General features: G+C 38.1%; 1 protein-coding gene across 1 annotated transcript in view; it reads left to right on the top strand.

Annotated features, from left to right (window-relative positions):
- The window catches only part of tmem198aa (transmembrane protein 198aa), a 40273-nt gene that overhangs the window by 9327 nt on the left and 11631 nt on the right, over positions 1–19315 (top strand). The window contains exons 2-5 of the mRNA XM_005451907.4: positions 7867–8117; positions 13963–14201; positions 14761–14973; positions 15435–15558. Coding sequence (XP_005451964.1) covers positions 7979–8117; positions 13963–14201; positions 14761–14973; positions 15435–15558 — 715 coding nt within the window. The 5' untranslated portion in view covers positions 7867–7978. The remainder of the gene's footprint in view (positions 1–7866; positions 8118–13962; positions 14202–14760; positions 14974–15434; positions 15559–19315) is intronic.

Below are 19315 nucleotides of genomic sequence, written 5' to 3'. Positions count from 1 at the left end.
ACTGTGCATTTTGCCAACATGAATCCCTTATTCTCCACGGCCTTAACCATACATATTGTTTGCTATATTTCCTTGGCATAGGCCGGATGTGTTGTTGGAAAGCCTGGATTTGTTTCTTTCTTTTTCTTTAAGTTATAGCCACTGTTTTCCTTTTTAACACTGAAGTCTCCCATAAACACATCTGATAATAGGATGAATTTCACAGTTGTTCCCACCTCCAAACATATTCTTGTTCTTGAAATTTGGTGTGTGTGTGTGTGTGTGTGTGTGCGGCCTTGCTGTTTTATGTTGCGCTTTTTCTCTGTGTAATTTCCCCCCTCCCTCTCCCTCTCTCTTTCTCTGTCCGGCCTTTGCAATCCCCAACCCTGAAGAGCAGCGTGTCCTCGTTCTGGTGATGCTCCGTCGCCAGCGCTCAGTTAGGGGCCTCTGAAATATTCATGCTGACGCGCATATACACACAAAACTAGAAACACACACAGACACAAACTATTTCAAACCCTTCATCTTTTTCTCCCTGTCAGTTTGCCCATATCTACAGAAGATTAGAAAATATAATTTATCTAGCAGCAGGTTTAGGGAGAAAAAGCTTTACACTTGCAAACACTCACACACTCTCATGTCGGCGGCAGAGGCTGAAACAAACTACGCAATTCCTCTGAATTTCTACACAATACGGGTTTTACAATATTTACTGTACTTATTTACTTTGTTTTTGATTTGATAATGTACAGGTGTGAAATATTTTTGCTTGAGCTTTTTTTTATATAAAATGTTTCTTTTAAAGCTTGTATACTGTTTCTGCATCAAAGATCTCGAGAACAGAAAAGTCAACACACTCACAGAAGTGAAGTCACACCTCACTGTAAATAGCTTGCACAGTTTTTGGGGCCAGAGATACAAGCTGGCATGTAGCAGAACAAATCATAAAACACTTATTACAGTGCCAGCAGTGTTCAGATTTGATCTGTGACCTTAGACTATCATCTCATTTGGAGGAAAGAGGAACAGTAGCAGAACTCCAGCAGGGAGCGCATCAACAAGCAGAAAGGTTATTACGCTGCCAGTGGTTTTGATATGTGTCCTAACATTATTGGCCTGTTATTTTCAGTCTGACAGAGGAATGCAAGCAAGGATATAGTGGAGCAAATCATCATGTGTATTGTGTCAAGATGTTCTCTGGTTTGATTTAGGGCTCCATTTTTAAACAGAAGCTTTCCTTTAAGGTTAACAACTAAACATTTAGATTGAGCTGGCTTTTATGTTTAACTGTCGTGCAATGTGAGTAACTTAGGTCACTAAAAAGAAACAGATTTTTTTAGACTGAACAAACATTTGTTTCTCCGTGTTGTAGTAAGAAAACCTGCGCATTAAAGTGTTGTGCAAAAAGTAATTATATTTTGCTACCAGGGAGACAGACTTTCTTGTCGTTTTAAAGTTGTCTTGAGCAACAGTTCCCCAGGCTTTCCGTCAAAAGTCTCTCAAAGTTTTTCTTTGGACATTGCTTTTTCACTAATTCTCAGTCAATTCGTGGACTTTTTTTTATATGCCTCTGAGCACTGACCTTAGAAATCGTTCAAGCAATAAAAAACGCACCTCAGGAAAGGGATGAACCTGTGTTTTGTCTACACAGAAAACTTAGCAAAGAATCTATTTTAAATTGTACCTTTAGACACCTTGTTACTAGCCGCCTGTTACAAAAACATAATTTGTTCCCATTTATTTTATTGAATGCCAAAGATAACAAGGTTTGACAGGCAGAAAATAGCATTTGTGCACCAAGAAGACGATTCTGAAAGAGCTGTTAGCTGAAAACTTGGCGAAGCTTGGCACAGTGTGCAGTGTGTCCTTAGAGAAGAAGTGGAAGGCCAACAAACTGTCTATATCAGATGTATCTGAAAGGCATGTTGTTAAGAAAGACGAAGATTTCAGCAAATACTTGACACATGACCCAAAGCTTCATCAGAAATGGCCTCAGTAGAATGGAAGTATGGAAGGGAAACAGTGAGAGAAAATGCAAAAGTATGCCAAATTTCACACGATCTAAACTCAAAATTAGTAACGACTGCTCTTATGGAGTAAAGAATCCTTATCTAAATTTTTTGGTTCAAATTGTCAATGCAGTAAAAGCATACCTGGATAGAAAAACACACAGTGAAACAATATCAGCTATGGATTGGATCCCCAGAGCCCGGACCTCAACATTATTAAAGCACCGTGGGATTGTTTTGACAGAAAACGGAACAAAAGTCAGCCGACATCCGAAAAAGAGCCTTCAAGAAGCCTGGAGAACTATTCCTGAGGACGAATTAATTTCTTGTAAGAAATTACAAGAAGCTTTGCCTAGGAGTGTTTGAGAATAATACTGGCTATACCAAATATTGACTTTCAAACTTGGTAAAATTGTAAAGACTCAGCAAAATACAAAGCTCCTCTTTACTCTTCAGTCCAGTCACATCTATAAAGTAAACATGGCATGCTTACCTTCTCCCTTTCCGCCACCATAATGTGGTTGAATGAGTACATGTGAGGTACGCTGAAGTAAAAAATGAACTCACTTAATGAACTCGGATAAAATCAATGTCACAGATCCTGTGTCTAAAAAGGTTTGTTTGGTTTCTCTTTAGACTTTACATGCAAAACCTCTCTGTGCAGTATTATGATCTGTCTGATCTATATCCTCATTTTTTACTGTTTTTCTCCATTATACATGCTGATGTATTAGGGCAACAACAACAGTCGCCTCAAGAAGCTTTATATTGTAAGGTAAAGACCCTACAATAATACAGAGAAACCCCATTCTATTCTCTGTAGTAAACAAAAGCACTGGTCAAACTCAGTTACATTGGCCTGAGGTTCAGGGTGAAAAGCTGAAGGTTGCAGAAGTCCCATGGGTAATATCCAAGCAGTATTTTATATCCATTCATAATTTTTGGTTGTTGAAGTATTTCTTGTGAACAGAGTGATCAATAGACAGGATATTACATCACCTCTCGATCTATGTCAGTACCAGAGGTAAACATGTTCTCATATGGAGCTTCAAGGAAATGGCTGTTGAGGCCATAATACACTCCTGTTGATCTAGCATTGGGTTCAGAGGATGTCCTACTATGTGGGTGAATTCTAAAGAGGAGCTGAATAGGGTCAAAGGTCGGGACTTTCTGTTGCCAGGAGCCTCAAAGAAACCATCACTGATTGGCTCTTAACATGCACATTCCCTTGGAGACGAGCTCCCTGTCCCATTTGCGGGGTGCTTGTACCGCTGCTGGTTGTTATAGCAACAGACAGGACGTGACATTGTTGCATAATATGCTGTTTTTACTCTTCCCCATTCTGACCTTATTGGTGGGCTATTTTCTAATCAACTATTTCTCTGCTGTTGCAGGGCAACAGGTCACCGCTGAATGTTAATGGACTAAGTCATCATCCAGTGAAACAGACCTGAGGGTGAAACTGGATGGTTGCTGGATGATTGCTGTTGTGTTAATGGAAGATTTATGTAATTTACTAGCCTGATATGAAATTAAACATTAGAACAGTGCTTTGGATAAAAGGATGGTACTCAAACCCTACCATTTTCTATCTGTTTTGATCTGTGTGAGCTTTGTGAATAATCATTAGATGCAGACATTTTTAAAACTCATTGGAATCCGACTAGTTGTGCGACAGTATCTCCCTGATGTCTCCTTGTGACTGTGGGGGTGTCACCAGTCCAGGCTTAGCATGCGTGTTAGCAACCAATGTGTATCTAAGCAACCCACCATGTCATCCAAGAATTTATGTGTCTTTGAGCAGCAAAGTACTTCATTTTTGTCTCCATCTGTAATATTGGATGCATGCAAGGAGAAGAATTGAATTCCACACAGACCTGACAAACTAATCAGTTTTACTTTATCAGATTTTTGGCAAATGTGATAAAGAGAAAACAATCACCAAATGCACAAAAACAACAATGTTTTATGTAGTTAGGATTGTAGACAGGGGTCTGATTCAGAATAAGAAGTAAAGGACAGCTTTAGATTTCACTATGTTCTTATTCTTTTTGGCATTGCGGTAGAGTCCATTGTCATGAATACTCAGTTGGGTCTTCCTCCTGACTCAGAGAGCCTGTGGTGTAACTAAGCTGCAGCATTCACAATCTGTTTCACCACTGGAGTGGAGGCAATTATGAAGTGGAAGTCTTCCATTTGCTTCTCAGGGTTTTTTTTTTTTTTTTTTTACCAACTCTGCACAGAATGTAAAACAGTACAGTTTTTCTTTTGGTTTGAAACTGACGCTCGGGATGTCAGGATTTTTTTAACGATTTGTTAGCAAGAAATAGGGTAAATATTTCTCTTTTAGCAACTGAACAGAATGAAAAGTCAAGATTAAGCTTTCCTAAACATTTCCTGTTTTGAATAATTTATAGGCTTGTGCAGCATTGGCAGCAATATGCCCCTGCTTAATTATTTCAAGTTTGCAGTATTGAGCATGCATGCTATTACATATTTTGGACTTTAAACCTTAGAATGTGGCCAACCAGATAACTTTCTAGAAGCTTTTCCTTAACTTTATGAACCTCACCACCCTTTAGTTACTACGTTTTACATTAAGATTCCATTACAGTGCCAGTGTGTATATATGCATGAGCTTTACTGCAGATTTTTGCCTTTTCACTTGGCTCACCCTTTTCCTCCTTCCATCACAGTTATGCAGTTGCTTATTGAACAAGAATGTTGCTTTTTTCACTGCTGATGGTGTGTTCTTATTCTTGTTCTGTTCAATAAGACTACATGTCAGACTGACATCCGCTTACCACTGAATTCTTCCTGCTCTAGCGAGCCACAAGATGAAGGGCTAATATGCTCTTTATCTTATTTTCACTGCAGGCGGTGAGACTTAATATTTACAAGTAACATTTAATCCAGATTGAAATTTTATTCCATTTTCATTTCTTGTGAAGTATTTTTTTTTTTCTACAATACATCATGTCATAGCGTAAAATGTCAAAAAGCAGGCCGACTGTGCACTCCAGAGGTGTTAAGATGCCAAACATCACCTTGTGCGTGCATGTAGTTGTGTCTGCTTGCCACAGTGCATCATCATCACCCGCTAATTCACTACTAAAGAGCACAGGCTTACTTTTCCTGTGTAATCAGGCGTAATATGAATGTGTATGTGCCCAGGTTACATTTGCATACATGTGTGCATTCTTTTAAATATAGAGCCAGGATAGGCAGAGAGTGTGTGAGTATGTCGTCCATGCTTGGATATGACAGGAGAGTTGACCTGAAGGATAATGCCTTAAAAAGGTGAAGGATCCAGAGTAACAGAACTTAAAATTTAGCATGAATCCCTAGGAGACTATAAAGAGAGCAGACTCCATTACACTGATGTGCAGTGTAATGGAGTTCCACCAGTACAGAAAATGTAGAACAAATAGTTCCCATTTGTACAGGATTTACATTTTAATGTATGACAGTGTATTATTTTTAAGTCTTTCAACATTTTTTAAGCTTAAGATTTACAGATTCTGACCAAGATGACATGAATTCACATATGGTCAGTGGAAACAGTTGAAAAGCAAAAATCTGTGTGAAGAAGAGCTTTAGAAAGTGCCTGAATTGCTTTAGAAAGTGTTTGAACAGCTTGATAAACTACTGCAGCCATCCTTTCGTGAAATAATGACAATGCACAGTAAAATAGTCCAATAATGCTTCCTTTAAATGTATCCACAGTTGAGTGTGTCTTAGTAGGTCTTAATTTGGGTCTCAGCTGGAAATTAAACCATTGGGGTTTGGTGCCTGAATAAGTGTGGAGCTCTATGTGGGTGTTTGGGTAACAGCGCGAGTCAATGATCCATGAATCTCATGCTTTACACTGCAACTGTATGTTTCTTTTTCCTTTCTTTTCAAAATTGATTTGAAATAGACTTTTAGAAAATGCCTCAGTGTTACTGTGTTATTATTTCTGAAACTGGAATGTTCTGTATGCTATTATGTCAGACCAGAGTTTGACACTGTAATTGACTGACATTCGCCTCAGCTAACTTCGCTCAAAGTCTGTGAAACATAACTAACTTTGATCAGTTTACCACCTGATAGCAGAAATGCTTCTAAAAAGACCAAAGTGGAAGTCATGCACATTTTAATCCTACAAAAGCCTGGAGTCGCTTGAAGAAACATATGACAAAGGAGTTTCTGAACAGTGTGTATTTGACACCAGATGGAACTGATCTCCTTGTGTGTTTTTGTGGCACAAAGAAGATTCATTAAGAATGAAGTTATCAAGGAGACGGTGTTATCAGCACTAGAATATGGTACATTATGCAAAAGCACATCTCCTAGAAAGCAAACTGTGAACTTAATAGCTGCTCATAACATAATATTAAGAGCATCCAATGCATTACCTACCCTGTGTATTTACAAATTAAAGTCAATTACACATAGCCACCCATCTTCTTCTGCTTATCCACCTCGCCTATCCCAGCTATGACAACAGGAGAGAAGGGGACGGCTTATCAGTCTGTAGCGGGGCTAACACAAACAGATAGACAGCCATTCACACTCATATTCACATCTAGAGCCAAGTTAGAATCACCAGTTAACCTAACCGTGTCCTTGGACTGTGGGAAGGAACATGCAGAGTCCACACAGAAAGTATTAAAAGCCCAGGACCTTTGTCCTGTGAGGCAACAGTGATAACCACTATATACATGGTAATATACATAGCAATAACACTGATTTACTAGTATAATATAACCTTGCTTTTACATTAGTCTTTGAACTTTGGATTTAGTTATCTATACTTAATTGTGCATTATTTTTTGTCCCCCAAAATCCATGCTTTTCTATACTCACATATGAATTATGCTTATTTTTTTTATATATCTATTTGTATGTGTTTATTACTTTATTTAATCAGGAGTAGTCCTCCTAATATTGTCATTATATTCTGGATTCACTCAGTACAGTCACAACACAAGCTTTCTATTCTATTCTATTCTATTCTATTCTATTCTATTCTATTCTATTCAACACTATATTGCTATACTGAAGTATGGACTTAGTGAATTATCAACTTGTTTTTCTATGTCAGAGAAATATATACCTAAATCTACCAAAAATCTTCATTTCCATTAAATCATAAATTTGGTTATTTAAAATTGAAACCTAAAATAGTTTTAGGTGTTACAGGATATTCTCCTGCTTCTTAACTTGGGTAAATTATTTAAAAGCCCAGTAGAATATTTGAAAAAGTTACAACACGGAGTATTTGTTAAACAAAACAAGGAATATTTGTTCTCTTAGGTCATGTGAAATGAGTGTTTACAGAATGAATGGTTTTAGAGAAGAGTTAATGTAATATTTCAGTGAGTGAACAGATCAGTGGCAGAGTGCAGGCAAAAGCACTGATGTGAAATTATTAAGGGGGTTTTACATTAATCGTTTCGTAAACCTTAGCTCTGGGGTACAAATAAGAGGTCTACAAACAGCCTCTTACTTGTGTCGCAAATTTCCCACGGCATGCAAATTTATGCAAATTCATTCTGTTGTTTTTTCCATGGCAACAACTAGAATATGTGTGTGTGTGTTGCATAGCTCCTGCAACTGGTCGAACTTCCAAACTGTTGGCAGCAATATGTTGCACCTCTATACTGTACAGCCAAGTGAATGATAGTGGCTGAATTGCATTTTATCTGCAGCAGTACTCATGGTTGTGCTGAGATGTTTCTTTTTTTCCAGAAATATGGAGCATGCTTAGTGTATAGTCAGCACTCAGAGCTGAGTACTTAAAATGAACAATCAATAATAATTCTCTTTCTTTTCCTCATCCTTTCTCACTCCTGCCCTCTCTTTCCATCATTCTTTTTTTCTGTCCCGCCCTTAGACACGTCTCCATGGGTGAGGCCCACTGATCCAGAAACTCCTACAAACCCCCTCCATCCCTTCCCCCTACCCTCTTCTCTCCTTTAGACCCCGTCGCCTCCACTTTATCCACCATGACTTCCACAAGCCAGCTGTTTGGCTTGGCTGAGGTGGGGCTGAGGTGTGACCAAGAGATTGAGAGGAGATATGAGATTGTGCCCTCTGTGGTCTGCTCCATGTGCTGCCTCTTTGGAATCATCTATTGCTTCTTTGGTAAGTGATTAACTGAAAAAAAAGAAAGAAAAAGAAAGAAAGAAATCAACATTAATGAAAATTTTAATAGCAATTTGTATCTTAAATATGAAGCACTTTGAACAGCCAATTAGATTAGTTTATGGAAAAAAAGAGAGAAAAAAGACAGTGGGGTCACAAATTGCTGGAAATGTCAAAGTATACCTCCAATATTATAAAGACCGAATCATCTTAAAATGTATCCAAGATCAATATATGACTTTCTTTCATCCATTATGCTCTAATTTTAAGTTACCTCAAAGCAACTCTCTTGCATACAGACTAGAGCCCTTCTGTGTGGCTATCTGCCAGCAGCAGTAATAACAATGGAAACGTTGCAAGTCAATTTATTTTTATGTACAAACGTTGATTAAAAAATTGCTAAAGCATGGTGCCAAAATCCCATGAAATCCCTACTCATCATTTTCAGTTCATTCTGCTCTGCTGGTCTATGTATATTATTGATTTAAGGGCACTACAGTGTAGTTTTCGTGTTTCTGACTCTGTGAGTCAATATTGAGCTCTCATACAGCAGCAAAGACTACTGTGACTTTAGTGGGTGTGTGTTTTCGCTTCACTTTGGTGAATGAATTGCACTAAAACATGGCGAACACACAGCATAGACTGAGCTCAAGTAAAATCCAGATATTAAAGCGATCACGATCAGACATACTAAAACATGCTGTCATTCCGCTTCTTATTCTAAGTCATGTTTCTCTTTCTTTTAACTAAAAGTTGTAGGCATACTGATTTTTTAAAACTTGCACAAAGTTTTGCAATTAATAAAAAGCGCCATGCCAAAAAGGCAGCGGACCTCCTGTTGTGTGTTTTTTTAATCTCCTCTGTGTCTTCAAATGTCTGGACTCATACTGTATGCACAGGTCCATTCATTAAAGAACGAAGTCCTTATTGAGGCTTAGTTTTGTGCTCAGAGAGAGAGAGAGAGACTGCATTTTATTGGATCATAAGTGAGGGGTCACCCTAATTAGTTTGGATGCAAAGTCATTACAGGAATGTGTAATCAATAAATAATCAGGGTAAAGCGATCTCCCTGTTTGTCTAAAGGAATGATTAATGTGAGAAATACTCACTTGCAGCAATTTTTTTCATTTAAGTGCCGGAAATTTTCATCTTCTTGGCTTTCTGCAAGTTAATGATGGTTTAGCACGGCCTGTAGGAATGAATACACATAAGATCAAATGCAAAGCCTACTAAACTGGGATTTTTCTGTACTTTACAGAATTAAAAAAAGCCTGAGAAGACACTTTTCTTATGCATTTATTGGTATTGATGTGATGTGATATCCATCAACCTTACCGCAATGATTTCTTTCTTCCATAGGAGAGGTGATTTTACTTTTGCATACAGTCTTTTGTTTACAGACAAATGAAAACACACCACACATAAAAGAGTAATTCCTCAAATTCACGGGTGTGTATTTAAGCTGTCGGTGAAACAAAGAATTTGTCCGACATGGATATGTTTTCTGGTATGAAATCCTTGAAATGATTTAGGTTTTCTTTTCTTTTGCTACTGTTTATAGTCTTGTATGGTCAATATCCAGTCAAAGAAAACACATGAAATTGGAGTCAGATTTACAAATGGTCTGCTTGTAAGCCAGTGGAAAATCTCTTTTGACAATGAAAAAACAAATAAACAAAAGAAAAACTACTGTCAGTATTTACAGGAAACACACAGTGTCAATTTAGTGACTGAAAAGCAGAGGCATGTTTATTTTTGTGGCAGGTCTCATTACAGTTTTTCCCCTTTTTAACCTGAATAATTTGGAGCAAATTATATGATTTACGAAAGTTTGCAGAACACAAACTTTCGTAAATCATGTGTATTGAGCCATATTTCATGCTTAAAAGAAAAAAAATATTATTATGCGCCTGATCTGCATTTGATTGTTGCCACTAGGATGGTAAATAAAGTTTTGGTGCTGTAGGCGGAGCTATAGGATTTTAAGCAGAGAAGCCTTGTCTGGATTAATCTTGCAGTCGATTGGAGATGTCAGGTGTAATCAGGGAGCAGCTGCCCCAACCTGCAAGAGCCCCAGAACAACCTGTACGCTGTTTTTTGGATGAATATTGATGTATGTTGAATATGTTGAACCTCTGAGAAGGCTTGTTGCATGCAAATGCACAAGGAGGGATTGAGAGCACATAAAAAGCATTAACATCCACTGTATACACCAGTAATACACTAGCGTGAGTCAGGCTACCTGGGAACTTTATTTTAACAAATTTGAAAGCATACACCACATAATGTTTCTTTTATTTAAAAAAAAGGTATAGCACACTGTTATTCAAAGATATTGCAAGAGCAGACTGAAGCAGCACAGTGTTTTCACAGCACTTCTTTGGTGTTTTGGGTTTTTTTTGACAAATGACTCTTCTGATAAACCTAAGCTGAACCACTAATCGTAAACATAATTCCTTACTGGTTACATAGTTACACAGTTCAATTTGAAAGAAATGTGAAAACAAATTGCATTGTGATCCTTGTTTCGCAATCTTACAGCAGTGCTGTAAGATTAAAAGTCTCAATTCGCCCATCATTTCTTTATATTTTCTGACAAGGAGCCAGACTTTATTGTATTGTTTTTGAAGTGGCCTCGAGCAATAGTTCATTAGGCTTTCTAAAGGTCTTTTAAAGTTTTTAATTGAAAAATGTCTGTTTTTTAGTCCATTCCATGTACCTTTTTATTTATTTACATCTATTTTTTTAAACTTAAGACTGACCAATGAATCTTTCAAACATAAAAAAGGTACCTAACTCAGGGGATGAACTGGTGTTGCATCTACAGATAAGGCAACTTGTTACTTAATCAGTGTGGGATCATTTTGACAAAGAGTGGAACAAAAGGCAGTCAGTATCCAGAGAAGAACTTTGAATGTCCTTCGAGAAGCCTGGAGAACTTTTCCTGAAGACTAGCTCAAAACCTTTGCACTTTAAGTGGATGGTGAAATGTGTATAAAGAACTGCTGCAGAAGTCATCACTCTTTTTTTTAGTAAGAATCCAAAATGTGATGTCCTTATTTCAAAATTTTTGCATACGGTGCATGTTCTTATTTATATACTAACACACTTAGGATAAAAGTGTATACGGTTATTATGCTGCATGTTGCTGGCTGTGATCGAAGGTGTCACCAAAAACCGTTTCTTATAAGCTGCCAAAAATTCAACAGCAAGAAATAAAAGACATCAAATACACAACGGTGTAATTTTACTTCAAATACTTTAGCTCCTCAGTCCTAGAGTGTCTGTTAGTCTCTCTGTTTGACTCCATGCATTGTCACTCTCGGAGCTATAATCAGTCTTCTGCAAACGAGATGCAGAGCATATTGTTGATGTTTCTTGGAAACCCCGCAGTCACATTTGAACAATATGAAGAAAACCGTTATCAGCAGGAAGATTGATTCTCCCTGCTGATAAAGTCCTCTTGGTACTGCAGAATTTAGTTTACCTCCAACGTCTTAGGAAGAAAGGGTTAGCTGTCATTTATTTGAGTCAGGATTACAAAGTTGTGGCGGAAATGATGAGTGATGTTATTGGAACAAGATGGATGAAGCAGAGAAAAAGGTCGAAAGACATGCGTGAACAGATGGGAGGGTTTGATGGAGGAAAAGTAGGGAGAGCAAAGGAGAGGAATGAAGGGAGTGGGAGGGATGGGAAAAGAGTGCAGCAGCAGAACTGTTGGAAGGATAGAAGGCTAATGAAGGGAAAGAAGAGGAAAAGATGGCAGAAGTAAAGGAAAAACAATTTATTTTAGTATTCGTTTGCTGATTTATGGGGACCATCGAATATGAAAGAATATTGTTGCGGATTTGTGACAGCTGCTGACCAAACACATTTTCTGCTAGCTGTAGATGTTATGGAAATGCTTGAATTACTCCATGTCAGGACTTGTACTCCTTGAGGCATTCTGTAACAGAAGAAGTGCAAACAGCTGTGATGAATACAGTGGCTTTCACTGCACACAGCAACCGAATGGTATCTAGGAAAACACACACGACAGAGGGGAAGGAATAAAGGAAGCTATAAGAAGTGTGTCAAATAAATGAGGTATGGTCACAAGGGGGGGAGCACGGACGGTGGTTTGGATGAGAAGAGGAGCATTGTTTGGCTCAGCTGTGCAATGCCTGATTACACAAAGATAACAATCTGACGTTGGGTCCCCTCGAGACAGAGCCCAGCCAGAGAGACGGAGCTACTGAGTCGACATAAAGGGGGACACAAACATTAATAAACATAGAAGCAAGGACAAGGAGATTTAAACTACTGATAAGATGAGCCTTTAATCTTTCAGAGTATTTTTTCTTTGTTTTCATTGAGTTAAAACACTTTAAGATGGAAAGAAAGCCAAGAAGGACAAGAGGGAACATATGGGGGAAAGGTGAAAAAAAGGGAAAACTAGGAGAGCAGCTGTTCTGTTCAGCGAGCCTGCTGACTAATGAATGTGGATGACCTTTAGTAATATGATGATTATCATATTTTAAAGCAATTTCATAAATGTTTATAGAGCGAGTTTAACGCTCCTCACCGAAGTGCCTCTCTCTTTCTTGCCCACCATAGCGTGGTTGCTGTTTATCATTATTTTTTTTCTCAGTTCATTATGCTTTCTCCCTGGCATATTTTATCTTTTCAAATGAAATACGATAAGATCCTTTTAATTTCAAGAGCCATTTGCAAAACCACAAACAGTGTATAGTTAATCACTGGGCTGAATGGAGAAAACAGTGCAGTGTAATTACAGAACCAAAGCAAAATGTTAAATCGGGAAACAAATACCTGTGGCACTTACTGCTGATATACACTAATGCTTTTTACTGTTCCATTAAAAATGTAATTTTGGTTTGCTACAGTCATGGGATCATCCATCCCATCAGCAACTGTAAATGTTTATGTCTCACTAAGCCAATGTTCTTTGAAATAGTCTATAGCTTTTGGATTTTTCAGTAAATGTGGCCAATGATGAAGACAGATAACACATTAATGTAAGTTCATGTTCAAATTAAGAAGAATCAAAAGGGTTTTCATACAAAAAAAATTCAGCTGCATTGGATATTTTTGGTAAATTTTATGTTTTTTAGGGCGCTGAATCCAAAAATGATGTCCATTTCCCTCAATCATCTACAGTTTTTTTTTTTTTTGCAAAACATGAGAACTTTACATTTAAAAAAAAAAGCACAACAGCGATGAAAAAAATCAGTATTTTATTACAATTAACTATGCATAATTTTTCTGACATCATAATTGGACATGGTTTTTTGACTCAAGTATAGGATACCAGATTTCAGTTTAAAAAAGGGAATTGTACGCTTAATTAAACTAAAAACATGAGTTTTGCAAGAAAACCTGACGAGATGGACTTTTAAAATTCTTTTTCCTGGTTTCATTGAGTAAAAATCTATAAGAAACAATCAAAAAATCCTATGCAATTTTTTGGTTGCAGACCTGTGTTATTATTCTTTATTAATAACAGTTAACCGTTATTTTTGTTATTATTACTAACACAAGTTTAAAAAATGTAGTTAGTTTAAATTTAGACATCTCCTTCATGACAGTATCCTTTGGCATCTCTGGACCTCTACTGCTGCTGTTTTCAGATTGCTCACACTTCACTGATGTGCACTAGACTTGCGCCATAGTTTCAAAATGAAGACCCCTGAAGCTGAACTGTACTGTTGCTCTTTTGTGTCTCATCTTGTCACTTTGATGTGTTTAAATTCTGTGTTTTTTTCCCTCATGCTTGTGTGTAGATTTTATGCATTTGTATGCTGGTCATATCTTCACATTGGTTTATTTTCCATCTGTCCTCCAGGCTATCGATGCTTCAAGGCCGTGTTGTTTCTAACAGGCCTAATGTTTGGCTCTGTGGTCATCTTCATGCTATGCTATAAGGAGAGGGTGATGGACACTCAGCTGAGTGTGGAGGCGTCCGTGGGCATCGGCCTGGGCATCGGGACCCTGTGTGGTCTGGTGACGATGCTGGTTCGCAGTGTGGGGCTGTTTATGGTGGGCCTGCTGCTGGGTCTGCTGGTTGGAGTTGCATCACTGGTGGTAATTTGCCTATTTTTAAGAATTATGTGTATGTGCATGTGAAAGCCAAATTATTAAACAATATGTGCATTTGATATATCAGTCTTTACTTATATTGCATGAATAACACTGAAGATAAGGACCAGAAAGCAGTTTTAGTCATCTATAGAGTAAAGGTGTATAAATGTACTGCATGCCATTACTATGTATCTGTAATTTGTGTAAAATAAACTATACATGAAAACTTGACATTGTCAACAAACCCATCATACATGTTTAGATATTTTCCTGGAACAATCCACACAAAAATCAACTGGGTTACTTTTCCCATGATTCAGCTGATTTCATCAGTTTCATGAAAATGTGCCCAGTTGTTTCAGTGGAATCTCAGCACCAAAATTTATAGGTCTATATTTGTCCACAAGCCACTTCTGCATTGAGTTTTGAGGAAATGTAGGTTTTGTAAAATTGCACAATTGGAGTTTTTTTTTTCTTAACTCTGAAATAGCATGTAGATTATGATCCCAAACTGATTCACATACAACAAAGCAAAATTGAACACTTTTCCTGTCTCTCTTAGATCATGGAGGAGTTCTACCACCCCAGAACAGTGTGGGTTCCTCTGGGTATTCTCTTGGGTTCTGGGACACTATTTGCTGTCCTCACACTACAGTGGCAGCGCTGCTTTGTCACCCTCTCCACTGCCACATTTGGCTCTGCCATCATTACCGTAACCGTGGATTATTTTATAGAGCTGTTCGCTTTGGTACACTACGTTTATGAGAGACTCAAGGTAAGCACATCAAGGTATGCTTCTGTGCATCTTTCTGAGTACATGTTTGTGAGAAAGATGTTATAAAAGTTATTAAAAAAAACTTGTCTGTTATGGAATATGTAATTCTGACATAGTCCATATTCTGAAACACATATTCCAGTGATATGTGTGTCAGACTAAAAGAATATGTAAAACATATTTTGAAAAAGGGTGTGTTCTTTATGTTAGAAACAGGACTACAAATACTTTTCTTCAAGTGTGGAATGTCTATAAAGGCTCTATTATATTTATAGAGCATATATCAAATAATTGCCTCAGCTGGCTTAAAGATCTGCACCGAATCTGCACACCCTCTGTGCTCAGGCACTTCACTTGGCAAGAAAAAAAATCATTAAAATTGGGAGGAAATGGAGAAGATAAATTCTTTAACTGATCAGCAGTTAAGGATATAACTGACACTGGAACTGTATTTTTTGCAGGTGGATCCCAAGAAGCCAGTGTGCTGGTTTACATGGGTGATCTTGGGGGTGTGGCCTGTCCTGGCACTCCTCGGAGTGCTGATTCAGTGGAAAGTCACTGCAGAGGGATTTTCTCACACAGAGGGTGAGTGTTATTGCTTTATACACAACTAAACTCACCAGAGCAGCCTGAGAACCTATTTCAATGTTTGTGGTTTTTTGCATCTTGCCAGAGAGGAATTTTTGGCCAAGTTTAAGCTTGTTATTCATTTTATTGTCCCCAAAGCTTTTTTATTTATATAGCACCAAATCACAACAACAGTCACCTAAAAGGACTTTATATTATAAGCTAAAGACACTACAACAATAGAGACAAACCACAACAACCAAATGACCACCTTTGAGCAAGCACTTGGCAACAGTGGGAAGGAAAAAAAAAACCTTTTTAACAGGAAGGAACCTTCAGAGAACCAGGCCCAAGGAAGGGCAGCTATCTATTGCGACCAGTTGGGGGTGATGAGGCAGTAGGTTAAATAATAATAATTTTTATACTGTCCATTGTCACAGCATGTTATCACCAGCAAAAATGGAGAAACAATTTCTACATGGTGAAATTGTTGGAAGTATCATTCTCTCCACAAAAACTTTCAGTAGCTGTCTACAGATGTTAGAGTTTTAAAATACTTAGATCCCCTCTACTGAAAAACCAGACATATTGTAGGATGAACAGACAACATGATGGCAGCAGTGTGCATTGCACACACAGTAGGCTTGTTTGAAATAGCCAGTAGCCTGCTGCTGCAGTCTCAAGATCTCACGCTGTTCATCAGAGTGGTTCGCATCATGGAAGTACAGATCCATGCAGGAGACTTGATGTCTCTCACACATTAAAGGGAATTTGAGTTCTATACATTGTGGAGATGTTTTTGGACAAATTTGAGAAGGAAGAAGTGGATTTGTTCACCATGAAATAAAAGAGTAATGCAGATCTCTGTGAACATATAAGACAACCCTTCACTGGATGTTGCCTTCTCTCACTAGTCATGGCTCAGATTTCCCATTTACCCATTTTCCCCAGTTCACCTGGTTTCTTTTTTCTAGCACAGTCAGAAGGAGAATCTAGTTGTCATTCTGGTGGCTACAAAACCCACGAGCTCATCATAGTACCCAAGCCCTGGCGCCATGGCAGTTTTCTTGCACTGTCACAGCTGAAAGTGCAATTATCCATCAGTAGCAGTGGGCCATAATGGGAATGCCTGGAAAGAGGTCTGCTCCCTTATGCCCTTGCTTCTTTCTGCTACCTGGTACACAGGCAAATTATCTGCTTGTCATGAAGACAATCTCAGACCTCATACAGACCTCCAGATGTTGGTAAATAAGAAACTAACTCCATCTGTTAACTTTTAAAATGCGAGAAAGCATTAGGAGGAGGGCAGTTTCTGCATTATTTGGTTAAGTGCTTTCTGATAGGTATCAGGCAACTAACATCTGTTGTGGACACCTCAGTAGGATTTACCACTGGTTCTAATTGCTCTGGGAAAACCTCCTGCTTTACCTGATAGCTGAAATCTCTCGTAAGATACTGCCTCTATTAATAGCACCCTCCAGGACTGACTTTAGTGAACAGTGAGTGACTTATGTGCACCATCTTATCACAGGAGAAGACGGACGTGCATTTATTTCAGTGACAGATTCTTGTTTGACACCTTGTTGGGTCAAGGGTTAGGTTTTTTTCCCTCTGCCTTACGACAGTGCAGCTGAAGCAACATCTCTGCTAACTCTGTTATTTTATATTTAGCACATGGATAACATCAGGCAGACACAACAATTGTATGTCCTCCACAAAGGACACTCACAGGGCATGACCCTGTCGAAACAGCTCCCGTCTCAGTGCGTGTGCACTGCGTTAGCACACAAGCTTGCATTGTAGCAGAAGCAAAGTCTACAAATTGAGCTTGTGCTCAAATCACAAGAGCCTTATCTTTGTCCAGAGGGACGACAGTGGCAGACATCTGTGTATCAGTATCATGGATTTCTTCATGCGCCTTCATGCGTATTTGCACAAGATATTTGAGTCACCCCCTGACTCAGTCAGTTTTAAGTGTGCTAGACACCCAATGACGTCCTGTCAAATCTGGCACATTAATGCACGTGGAGTGTTGGTCTAATCCCATCATGGATTAGTGAGTCTCATGGTGTGTAACGTCACAGTCCTCTGCTGTGTCACGTGTGTTGTGTGAAATAAACCAAATTTTAAAGTGCAAATTAATGAAAATGTATTTATCTGAGAATGTTATGCTCGTCATGTCACAACACACTTGGTTTGATCTGCTACTATTTCCCAAGGTGGGAAGTAACAAAGTAAACATATTTTGTTACTCTGCTTAAGCAGAATTTTCAGGTACCTGTACTTTAACTTTACTCCACACTTTTAAACACAAACATCTCCACTTTTTACTCCCTAGATTTTAAATACAGGCTTGTTAATTTAGGTTTTAGACATTTGATGTAAGTAATTGTTCCGCGTCACAGCACACTTTCAAAATGATTCGAACCTGAAAGGAGGGAACACAATCCTAAAGGCACTCTCATTGGTGCATCAATCATCGGTGCTTATCACACACAAACAGACGAAAGAGGAATAAACATAATTTATGCATTTACAGCCCTTCTGGGGTTAAAAAATCCTGGAATGATTTGAAAAGCTGTTTTTGGTACTGAAGATTGTGGTTGCAGTACTTCAGCACCTAGCTAGCGCTGCAGAATAGGAGTGAGTATAAAGGGAGCAACATTTTTAAGTGCAGGGTCATTTCTTACAGTTCAACAAATATCAGGAAACAGCCAAAGTTTTTCTGTGCAGTTTGTTACAAGATGTGTCTGTTGGCTAAAGGTATATCATCTGCATTTCACAGAGAGAGAAAAGCAGAACAGGAGAAGAAGAAGAAGAGAGGTTTTTTTTAAATTTAAGAATTACTCAGTGTTTCTTTGATAAACTTGTGATTTCAAACGTACATGTAATGTTGTCATTCAAGTCAGGCTTTTTTTGAACAGATGAATCTATACATGGTATGAAATTGTGTTTTTATATTTTAAAATGTCTTCCAAATAACTTTGAGTATGATAACTTTGAGTTATTCAAAGATTCCATGAAAAATGCTGGACAGTTTAGTGCAGACTACATTGTTAGTTTTCTGCGCTACGGTGGACTCGGGTAGGGTAGCTGTGGTGTTCATGGTCAGTGTTAGGCTACATCATGAAAATCAGTCAAGGTGCCTCATTAAACATTTGCTTATATCTTTCTGAATTTAGCTGGCTAAATCCTCAAAAACCAGCAACGCAGGTCAGCTAATCACAGCCATAAACTAAATATATTAAGCTTACCATAGACATTACTGTGTTTCTTTTCCGCATGCTGAACCACTACAGTCGATTTTGGGGTTTCCACACCTGCTGAATCACACTTTAACCCCAGACTGCACTCATTTTTCCTGTTTAGTGTGGAGGCAAAACCACCCATCTGCAATGTAGGCAAATGCAAATAGAACAATTTTTTTATTCCCTTTGTTTTTCTCTGATTGTGCTCCACATAACAGCTGTGCAAGCCAAGTACTTTCGTTAGAATTTGAATTAAATTGAAATAAAGTTTGTGTTCCTGTCAGTCGCTTCATTGTGATATTAATATGACATGAGTATCAGTTAACTTGGCAAAAAACGAATAATTAAAAATAAAATAAATACATAGCTGGTAGAAATGTCCTCTAAAGAGATTTCTTTTAAAAATTTTAATACTGAGTAATTTTTCCAAGCTTGTCTTTTTTCTCTTTTACTCAAGTAAAGAAGTTGAATCAGTACTTCAGTATTTTTGAACACAGGTTTCAGTACTTCTACTTGTCATGAATAGA

Source organism: Oreochromis niloticus, linkage group LG16 (genome assembly GCF_001858045.2).
Source record: "Oreochromis niloticus isolate F11D_XX linkage group LG16, O_niloticus_UMD_NMBU, whole genome shotgun sequence".
Classification (NCBI taxonomy): domain Eukaryota; kingdom Metazoa; phylum Chordata; class Actinopteri; order Cichliformes; family Cichlidae; genus Oreochromis; species Oreochromis niloticus.
Note: the sequence above shows the minus strand (reverse complement) of the source record. Positions and strands in the feature narration are given on the sequence as shown.